This window comes from Miniopterus schreibersii (assembly GCF_964146895.1).
Source record: "Miniopterus schreibersii genome assembly, chromosome: 13".
Classification (NCBI taxonomy): Eukaryota; Metazoa; Chordata; class Mammalia; order Chiroptera; family Miniopteridae; genus Miniopterus; species Miniopterus schreibersii.
Genome location: NC_138113.1, coordinates 53,148,686 through 53,159,329, shown reverse-complemented (window position 1 = coordinate 53,159,329; position 10,644 = coordinate 53,148,686). Strand labels below are relative to the sequence as shown.

General features: G+C 59.3%; 1 protein-coding gene across 1 annotated transcript; it reads right to left on the bottom strand.

Moving 5' to 3' along the window:
• Positions 1–1,525: 1,525 nt before the first annotated feature.
• On the bottom strand, positions 1,526–3,617 carry DUSP2 (dual specificity phosphatase 2). The gene is made up of 4 exons (XM_081156286.1): positions 3,188–3,617; positions 2,977–3,098; positions 2,498–2,717; positions 1,526–2,390 (listed from the first exon to the last, which is right to left on the bottom strand). The coding sequence occupies exons 1-4, from the start codon at positions 3,573–3,575 to the stop codon at positions 2,176–2,178; spliced, it is 945 nt and encodes a 314-aa protein (XP_081012412.1). The 5' UTR covers positions 3,576–3,617; the 3' UTR covers positions 1,526–2,175.
• Between the last annotated feature and the right edge of the window lie 7,027 nt (positions 3,618–10,644).

Here is a 10,644-nt window from a genome sequence, read left to right as displayed (position 1 = left end):
AGCCCTCCAGACCCAGCTTGGTGCCCTGCCCAGAGGAGATGCTCAGGAAGTGTTGGGATGAAGGGAGAGCTGAGCACAGGTTGGCAGAGTGGCTGGTGGGGCTCTAGGGTGGCTTTGGTGGTCTGGGGAAGACAGAACAAGGAGTGACACAGACACCATTGTGGCAGGGGGTGATGGGCAGAGTCGAAAGGGAGCAGGCTGGATGGGAATTGGGGCGACTAGCCAGTGGAGAAGGGGACACTCTGTGTTTAGGAGAGCAATGCGATCTTTTAGAAGACTGGGGGTGGAAGCAGGCTCCAGAATAGGACAGTGACCTGGTGAGAGCAAGACTGTTCTGTGGTTTGGAAGCTGCCAGCAGATGGCACAGCGTGAGGCTGGGCTGGGCTGGCTGGGTAACCCCAGGGGCAGGGGCCGGCAGATAGGCCAAGGTGAGGCTCCTGTTCCCCATTACACCCTGAGTGCCTGGTGTAAGAGCAGAATCCAGGAAAACCTTTGGCCTGTGGGGTAGGACATGCTGGGTGCTGTGAAGCCTGTGCTTCAAAGGGTTTTGGTTGGTGGAAGAAAAGAGAAGAGCTGCCAAGGCCAAGGGTAGTGCCTTAAAATCAGGCCAGGGAGGACCCTGCCCCATCTTTCCACCACATATTTAGGGTGCTCAGGAAGGAGCTGCTGTGCTCCAGGGAGGGGCTGCTGGCAGAGCTCTGAGCACTTCTGAACTAGTGACACGGGGTGCTGGGACCCCTAGCCAGCCTCTTCAGGGACAAGTGCTCTGTTTGATGGGCACCACAGAATCAGCTGCAAGTTCTGTTATATAGAAAAAAGGCTTGTGTTGTGCACCACGATTCACAACCCAAGCTGACTTCCCAGCTTCCATCCCACCTCTAATGGCCTGCCCACTCTCACATGCCTGTGTCAGGCCGCTCACATCTTTATGGCTCTTGGGACCTGAGCTGTGGCACCCTTGGTGGTAGGAAGCTAGGTGGCCTGTGTCCCCAGGGGTCCCTGACTTCTGCCCTCTCTCCTCAGTTACTTCAGCCCCAACACCTATGCATGTGACATATAGGTGTGTGCAGGCCAAGCACAAGACACCCACACCCACAGGACAGTCACAAACATGGGTGCATGCACACCCACGCACATGCACACACACACACACGTCTATCCACATGCTCCAGAAGGAAGTGGGGTCTGACTAGGGCAGCGCTGGGCCTACTTCTGAGTCATGGACACAGCCTTTTCCCCACAAGACCAATGCCAGTAACAGGAATAAAGTTGGAAACAGTCTCCCAGAAACCACCTTTCAGCTGAGACAGAATACTTGGGAAAGGCCAGCAGCACAGGAGAGCTGGGGCCCAGAGGGCACCCCCTGTGTTTGAGGGCACCGCCTGCCAATGTGGGTACACATGCACCTTCCTCCTGTTTTCCAGGCCCCAAGGCACAAGGAAAGGTGAGCTCTGATTAAGAAACAGCTTTTGAGCATTTTCCCAGACATTGACTTGAGACCAGATGCTCAAGAAGTTGTTTTTTTAAACAAAACAATATTTTATTGACGTATTCTCAAGGTTCTGTATAAATATAAAGTGCTAAGTTTCCAATCCCCGCCCACAGGGCTGGGAGGAAGTAGGGGAGGAAGTGTTAAATGTCAGTTGAACACAACTTTCCAGCGCCAACAAGGTGTGAAATGCTCAAATACACACATGCAAGCAAGAGGTCCACACGCAAGGGACTCATCAGTTCCCTCAACCCAGCTCCCCAGGAGCACAGGGCTCAGGCTCCAGGCCCTGGGGTGCACCCCCCCCCCAGATGGGGCTCCTGGTTATCACAGCTTGTTCCTTGGGCTCTCAGGCTGCCAAGGGCTTCAACACAGTGGTGGGACCACTGGATCCATGAGAGTAGAGTCCAGTTCGTTTCTGCCAGAGGATGGGGGAGGAGGGAAGTAGACAAACCCTCACTTTTGTCCCCAAATGAGGGCCAGCCCTCAGACCCCTAGCAGAAGAGCAGCAGGTGAGAGAGTGCAGCACTCCTGTACTTCCAGCGCCCCCACCTTGGGGTCTTTCCAAACTACAAGGAAGGGGCAGTTCTCCCTGAGGTGAGGCGGGCTGCGAGGCCCTGAAGAGAGCCCGGCTGTCCCAGGTCAGCTCTCCTGGAAACCACGGCCGTGTACACCGGTGCCCTGCCTCAGTGACACAGCACCTGAGTCTCAAACTGTAGCAGCTGCCCCATGAAACTGAAATTGGGGGAGATGACCCCTCGGCGTTGCTTAACGAAGTCGAAGGCCTCATCCAGTCGCACACGGTGGCTCTGTATAAGGTAGGCCAGGCAGATGGTAGCAGAGCGGGAGATGCCCGCCTGGCAGTGCACCAGCACCCGGCCCCCGCTGTTCTTCACAGAGTCTGCAAGGGAAATGGGCAGGGGTCAGATGGGAAGTTGGGCAGGGAGGACACCATACCCCAGTCCCTCCCCGGCACCCCTCAATCCTGGAGCAGAGTCCCCCTCCTACCAATGAAGCCTATGGCCTCCTGGAACCAGGCACTGATCTCCACCATCTGGTTGTCCTCCACTGGGATGCTCTTGTAGCGCAGAAGGCCCTCAAAGTGGTTGGGGCAGCTGGCGGAGACGTTGAGGACGGCGGTGATGCCACAGGCCTGCAGCCCCTGCAGATCCGATGAGTGGCTGCAGCTGCCCAGGAACAGGTAGGGCAAGATCTCCACAGGGCCGCCCTGGAGGGAGAAGGAAGGGGTGGTGTGAGGTCTACTCTGCCCAGGAGGAGGTCTACTCTGGAGGTGCCCCGCGCCAGTCCTGACTTGGACCAGGCTCCAGGATATGAGGACGCCAAGGGCCACACAGAGATATAAACTCACAGATACACACATCCCCCTTGAGCCCCCCAAACAGGCTACAGACCCACAGAGGCACACACCCCACCCATGCCAGGCACACACAGGGGGACAGAGGCAAGGAGCCCTGATCTCAACTCACCTGGTCATAGAAGGGAGTCCTGGCGTCCGAGCGTCTGTTTTCTGCCCCAGCAGGTGGCATCGCTGGGGCGGGGGTCTCAGAGCACAGATCGGGACAGCAGGCTTGGAAGGCCTCGAAGCCTCCTGCGGAGAGGGCAGGGGGCACCGTCAGCGGGAGGGCCAGGAGGGGGGGCGCGGGCGGGCCGGGCAGGGGAGTGGGCCCCACGGCTCACCTCGGAGGAAGCAGACGGCGGTGGGCCCAGCGTGGGTCTCCTGCAGCAGCGCTGCCAGCAGCACCCGGGCCGGGCCGTCGGGCGGCAGGGCGGCCAGCGAGGCGCCGGCCTGGTCCAGCACCACGGCGCGCGCCAGCTCCCCGCGGGCCAGGCGCGCCCGCAGCGCGCGGTCGGGCAGCAGACAGGCGAGCGCGGCGGCCGGCTGGCCCCGCGCGCGGCGCCGCAGCATCGCGTTCCAGGGCACGGGCCGCGCGGCGCGCACGTGGCACCGGCAGAAGGCCAGGAAGGGGCGGCAGTCGAGCAGCAGCGTGCGCTCGGCCTCCCGCGGCTCCCGCAGCAGCGCGCCCAGCGCCGCGCTCTCCAGCTCGCGCGCCGCCTCCAGCCCCATGGCGCCGGCCTCTTCCTGCGCTTCTCCGCCTGGTCCCCACTCCTCCCGCAACCCCGGCTCTCAGCGAGGTCCCGCCGGCTGCTCCTGCGCCCTCGGCAGCCCCGCCTTTATGTAGCCCGGCCCGGCCTCCGGGCCGCCAAACATGGGCAGGGCAGGAAGGCGCCGGTGACGCCCCCGCGGCCTCACGCGGGCTCAGCGGGGACTGGGGGCGGGGGGAGTGAGGTAGGACTGGGGACCAGGGCAGCGAGGCCCAAACATTCCCGGTTTGCACAGCAGCCTGGGAGCGCGCGCCCCCCTTTTGATCCGTCCCGTGGGGCTCAGTCCTCAAGCGGTGGCCCCTTAGACGCACATACTCCTCCTGCCCCGCTTCCTCTCCCTTTCCTCTGTCCCTCCCAGGATGTTCCTCAGAGGAACTGGTTACAACAAAAGCTGACGTGTGCCTAGTGCCGTGGTGATGTCTACACTGGAGGGTGCACCGTCTCTTCTTCTAGACCTTGGGCAGGAGGGGCTTGATTTTCCCTCTCTCTCCCCCATTTCATGGCTGAGACCAGCACCCAGGGTTGCCCAGCAGGTTCCCCAAGCTGGGCCAGAACATGGTTCTCTGAGGCCAACACCCTGGGCATTAGGGTGAGGAGGACCCCAGGCTGGGAAGGATGGGAAAGGCAAGGGCCCATGATGAATTTCCAGTTACGAGCAGGCAAGGCTTCTTCCCCAGGAGCCCAGGGAAACCCCAGGGGCCCCAGGCAAAGCACTTCCCCAAGTCACAGGCCAGCTCGGAAGGGGAACTCTGCTGACGATGCTGGGCTCTCCCCAGGACCTCAGGGTATTTTCAGGAGTGGCCCCAAGGGGAAGGGGGAGAAGAACTACCAGAGCCTGCCTCCTCCGCCCCCACCTCCCCCTGCTCAGCTTCATCAGTCCTGCAGCAGACCCCTGGACGGCAGGAACCCAGGGCTTGTGCTCCCTCAAGGCCGAGAGCAGTAAGAAGAGGAAGCTCTCAGCGATCACACCCCTTCTGGCCACCCCCATCCCAGCTGAAAGCCCTGGGCGGATGTGGTGAGCCCCAGGTGTGTGTGGGGGTTCTGAACTCCAAAACAGAGAAGTTTAAGTGGGTGGGGACAGTATCCTGGAGCTGGAGCTGCCCCCACCTCCACCCCCAACTCTAAGTCCTTCAGCCCCCTATCTCTGAGTCACTACTCTGTGCCCTTTGTGGGACCCCTCCAGCTCCCCTGCAGGCCCCTAGTACAACCTTCTTGGAGGACCACAGGTAGGACCCGTGGGCACTCCCCAGCCCTCCACTGGGCTTGATGTGTCTGTGTTAAAGCAGCTCTGGATGCAGTTCCACAATGTTTGAGACAGCTTACTGCTTCTGTGTGCTGTGAGGGAGAAGGGACACAGGTGAGAGAACCCTAAGGACGCCCAAGATAGCTGGGGTCACATCACCTTCCTGTGCTTCAGTGTCCCCATCAGTAAGATGGGAACTCATAATAGACCAGTTACTAGCCTACACTGGTTCCAAGGCCACGAGGCCACACCATTGTTGGAGGACCTACAGGGCTCTGTCCCTCCTATCAGGCCAGTCTGGAGGCTGATTCGACAAAGCCAAGCAGAGCCAGGGAGTCTGGGCCACAGATCCCAGAGTCCGATATGGGTCTTATCCTTGGCATCAGCCAGCAGATGACTCAATGGCTGATTCTAGGGGCAAATTACAGAGCGCATGAAAGGATAGTCAGGCCCAGGCTTGCTGACCACGAGGCTGGTCACCTGCTGTGCTGGGAGCCCTGGCCTTTCAGCAAGGGGACAAGTAGTGAGGATTGGCCAGCTGCGACCCTGGCTCAGGAGGAAACCAGCTCGGCAGTGTGGGGACTCCAGCCCCTGCAGTCCGTGCTGGGCTGAGCCTCTTCCCCTGCTGGAAGAGCCAGTGACCTTTCGGGAAGTTCCCCGTGGGAGTGGGAGTGGGAGTGTATTGCTGAGGCTCTGCTCCAGTGCCCAGGCCCCAGGGCCCTGCCTACCACTCTGGCCAAAAGCAGTGATGCTGGCCGTGGCTACGTGTATGCAAAGCCACTTGCTTTGGGGCTGTCCCTTTTCAGCTCTGGAACACAGGCTCAAGGAGGCTTGACTTCACCATGAAGGAGGGACTCCCCTGCCCCCATTCCCAAACTGGGGGAGCCCCCACCCCCATAACTGAGTGAAAGCCTGCTGCCTGGGGAAGAAGAGAGGGGAGGAGAGTGTAGCCGACATCCCACCCTACTTCTGCTCTGACTAACGATCCCCCGACCCTTGGTGAGTCACGCCACGGTTGTCTCGTCTCCTTTGCCACCTCCTCAAGGACCACTGGTTGCCTTGGCAGAGGGGAGGCAGGGCTCTGGGCACATAGGTGGAGGACAGTGTGAGGAGGGGTCTTGAAAACCTGATGCCCACAGCCTGCAGGTCCCAGAGGGAGGACCCTGCTCCCATCACTGGGTCTTGAGGGGGTGGCAGCAGATGTGTGCCAGACTCAAGAGGATTTCGGGTTTTTGTTTTCCTGGCCTGGCTGTTACAGAGCAGACACTATCAAGTAGAGTTGGGGCTCTGCCTTTTTAAAAATTAAAATAGCCAGCTGGAACGCATGATTATTGGGTGGTGTTCTTTGTAACCGGCTGGCTCAGCATCACTGCCCCCTCTGCTTCCCAGCTTTGGGATCCCCGGTCTTTCCCTGCCCCACAGTACATCCAACCCCTCTGCAGAGCGGTGTTCCCGTCCACATCACGAAGCACAAAGCTCTGTGCTGAGGTGGCCTCTGCTGTGGCTGCGATCCATAGGCCAGGGCAGGTATGAAGGTAAGAGTGACGAGTGAGGCCACCCCCAGCCCGGCATGTGGAGTGAGTCAGGATGACGTCAGGTTTCCTGTGCCAGGCTTCTACCCAAGCAGTGCAGCGGCCACCCCCACAGGCTCCAGCCAGGCGAGGACAGTGACATCATGGTCTATGAAGATGGCCCTGTCCACAGAGGGAAGGACAGGCAGGAGGGGAGCTGTGACCGAGCGCCCAGCCCTCAGCACGGCCGGCGCAGGGGGGGCCTGCACGTGGCGGAGGGGCTGGAGACTGTTCGAGCACGTGTGTCACGTCAGGTACACACTTGGACAGCCCTGCTGGACACGGTGAATGCAAGAAGAAAGTCTCCATGTGAGACCGGCGTGGTTCGATGCCTCTCGAATATTTGCTTTTCCTCGTTTTAACAAGCAGGCTTGGTGCCCTCCCCAGGCATCCATTCCAGACCACGCGCTCCTTTCTGCATTTATTCATTTACTCGTTTACTCAGCCCCTCGTTCAAAAGATATACTTTGAGCACCTGTGACGTGCCAGTACTGTCGCGGGAGCTGGAGATACAGCAGCAAATCGCAAACCACTGCCCTTGGGGAGCTGACCTCATTGTTTCAATAATATTTATTTTGTGATTACGTTGTGTTCATGCCAAGTGAGACTGGTTATCCACCTGGAGTAATGATATAGTTTCCTTTTAAAATAAATGTTAGGTTTGTAACAACTAAGGTGAATGGTACAGATGGTACCCAAAGATGTCACTAAGTGTAAGAAGGTAGGAGACATGAGTCAGGACACAATGCCCAAGAGAGGGTCCCTGCAGCCCCTTGCAGCCTTGCACAGTGCCATGCTGTGGGGTCCCATTAGGAATGGAGGGGAGAGGGGGCTGCAACCCTGAGGAAGGGGGTCTGGGAAAGCCAGTCTTGTTGCCAAGTCCAGAGCTAGCTCCCCTCATCTGTGTCCCTTGTGGCTCTGTGCATGTCCATCAAAGGGACCCGGGCTTGGCTGCACCCCTGGGCTTGCCTGGGCTTGCGGCCAGAGGAGACCTTCTTCCCTGGGTATGCACCCATTCCCAGCACCTGTGGCCCCAAACCCCTCCAGCAGTGAGCTAGCCCATTCCCACCCTGTCAGCTGGGTGCCCCTGGCTTGGGTCCAGGTGGCCGAAGAGGAAGAGGTCGTTGCTAAGGAAGGGCTCTGTCACCAGTATAATGGTTGGGCAAGAGGTGAGGGATTCTCCGAAATGTGACCATTGTGGTCAGAGGGTGTGTGGCTGGCTCTGTGTCAAAAGAATTCCCAGGGCTTCTCTGCAGTCCAAGCCAGGCACCATGTGAAGGTGGCAAGGGGACTTCAAGGTCCAGAGGAGCCGGGACTGCTCTTCCCCCTCGTCACACCTGACACTGTTCCCACCACCCAAGACTAGGCTGGACCACCCCCTTAAAGACCAGTACCACCAGCAGCCACAGGGCACGTCGGGGAACCTGGGGGGCGCAGAGGGGGCGTTCAAGAGCCATGTCACCTCGGCTTATCCCCAATGGGCTGCTTCCTCGCTGTGTGGCCTTGGACAAGTGACTTAACCTCTCTGTGCCCTCATTAAACAATAGCGATGACTAGCACTGTGCTAGGTGCGTTCTAGGAGCTACTGCATCCCAGGGGCTCCTCAGGAGATAGGGACCCAAAGGTGGCTGAGCCAGGCCACACACCAGTAAGTTTGAGAACTGAGATTGGAACCTGGGTGTGAGGCACTAGGTGACTCAGCCTCTGGGCAGGGTCTGCGGGGCCCCCTGCGGGAGGACCTTGCTGCTTTTAGGGCGTTGGTGCCATATCTTGGCTCAGCTCTAAACTCCTAAACTCCAGGGAGGGCAGGAGGCACAGGGCACTGGGAAGCGCAGCACCCGTCTCAGGGCTGCCTGCTGCATCTCTGGAAATGTGTCCACTCGCCTCTGTGCCCCCAGCGAGCCCTCACCCGAAGACAGTTACATAGAAAGTTGACAATCCACAATGTCCAACTGAGGTCAGTGTCAGGACAGGGCCCTGCTGGTCCATCACCCCGACTTGCCCTGGCTCCAGGCCAGAAGAGACACCCTTGCGTCCCCAGAACAGAGGATGGTCCCAGAGAGCAAGCATACCAGCATGTGACTGGAATTGCCCCGTGTAACTTGCGCAGAGAGCTAAGTATCTTGAGTTCAAGGGCGAACTCTGCCACTCGCAGCTCAGAGGACCTGGGCAGGCTGCACTGGTTCAACCACTGGGTGTGTATTGAGCGCCAAGCTCTATGCTGGGTGCTGGGATGCACCGACAAGACGGAGAAGGTTCCTGCCTCATGGGCCGACCTCCCAGTTGGGAGACAGATAGACAAGTAAACAAAAACTGTGCTGATGTCAGACAAGGGTAGGTGCGTTGGAGGACACGGGCAGGGAAAATGAGGCCCAGCAGGGGGGCTTTAAGAGGCCATGGCCTTGGAGCTGTAGCTGGAGGGATGAGCGGCCCAGCCAGGGATGGGTAAGAAAGTGCTGTCCAAAGACTGAGGCAGCAAGGACAAAAGCCCTGAGCCAGGATGGAGCCAGCGCCTGGAGAGGTGGAGCCCCAGAAGTGGCCCCCCTTGGGCCTGGTCTCCCGAGAGGGTCTGATTTGATTGAAGGGACAATGGGAATTCTTGGGAGGTCTTGATAAAGGGAACGAACCATCTGATGGACACCAGAGCAGCCCCACTGGCTGTGGGTGGAGGAGGGATTTTGGGAGCTGCAGGGAGAGGTCAGGGCTGTGCCTGTGCTTTAGGGGATGGTGATGGACCCAGGGTGACAATGAAAGTGAGCAGGCATCCAGGATCCGGTGGACAGAGCAGTGGAGGAGGGCTTCAGTGCAGGCTGAGCTGAGGGGGGCAGCTGACTCAGGGAAGGGTGAGGCACAGCCTCCCTCCCCTTCCTCCAAACCCAGAGCCCCTCCTGGGCACCTGCTCCAGAGGCAGGGACTCGGGGACCAGCTGAGAGATGCCAGCCACTGTGTGTCCTCACCCCACCCCAAGACTCAGTTTTATAGTCTGGAAGAGGGGCACACACTCAGCACATGCGAGGGAAAATGACAGAGGGGGGAGGTGGCTGGGGGGGGGTTGGCACCAAGAAGCAGTCTTGGTTAGGGCGCAGGCTGGGCTAGCAGCACAGTTAGCTGGAGGGTGGATGACAGAGAGGAAGTACCTAGAGAGGGTTAGGGAACATGGGGGCCCCAAATGGGAAGGTACTGCCCTTGAAGATGGTGGGCTCCTGACAAAGCTGCTCATAGAGCTGCCCTGGACATCCAGAGAAGGCTGGCACATGCACAGAGACTCATACACTCACATGCCTGTCCTTGTACACATGGTGCCATACACCATCGCACCTGGCCAAACTCGAGCACCCTCCCCTCACCCATGGACACTGGGATGTCCTCCCAGGCTCCAGGACAGCCCACAGCAGCCCCTTTGTGAGCAATCCTCCCACCCCAGTGTCCACAGGGGCCAGTACACAGGCCTGCAGGCCCAGCCCTGGCCCTGGGGCCCACTGCCCTGTCACATACTCCCCACTTGCTCCTATGCAGCTCACATACCTGCATACCTGATCGCCAGCCCTGAGACTCACCCCGTCTACCAGCACCCACCTGTGTCTGACATGGAACACAGTCCAGCCTGGACACAGCTCTCCAAGTGCATTTCCCACTCAGACAGCTCAGGTGTGACTTCCCCTTCCCTTTGTGGCTTCCCCACCCCACCCTTGCTGAGCCAGAAGGAAACTGGGCTACATGGTCCAAGCAGGGTCATTTCTCAGAGCCTGGCTTCCTAGAAACACACACACACACACACACACACACACCACCACTGCTGCTCTGTGGAGGGGTCTCCATGTGGGAGACGAGAGGCTAAAACAAAATGGCCCATATTAGTCTTTGGTTTTGCAAATGTGGTGGTAAGGGTCCCATGGGTGTCAAACCCTATGCTGGGTGCCTCCAGGGCACCTCACTGTGAGCTGGGCTTTGCTGTCATCCCCATTGACACAGTCCCTGGGAGCCCACCCACTGCCCCAAGTCAGAGAACGCTGCTCCAGGGAGAGGGTGCCCAGCCAGAGCTGTTGGGGGGGGGGCACATCCTCAGTGGGCCCTTCTCAAGCACCCCAACCAGGAAAGCTTATCCCTGCTGGCACTGCTCCTTCCTGGGGTGTAGCTGCTGACTCTGTCCCCAGCTTGACTCACACAGCAGGGCCTGAGCAAGGAATGCCTGCCTCAGTTTCCCCAAGGGCAGGGGC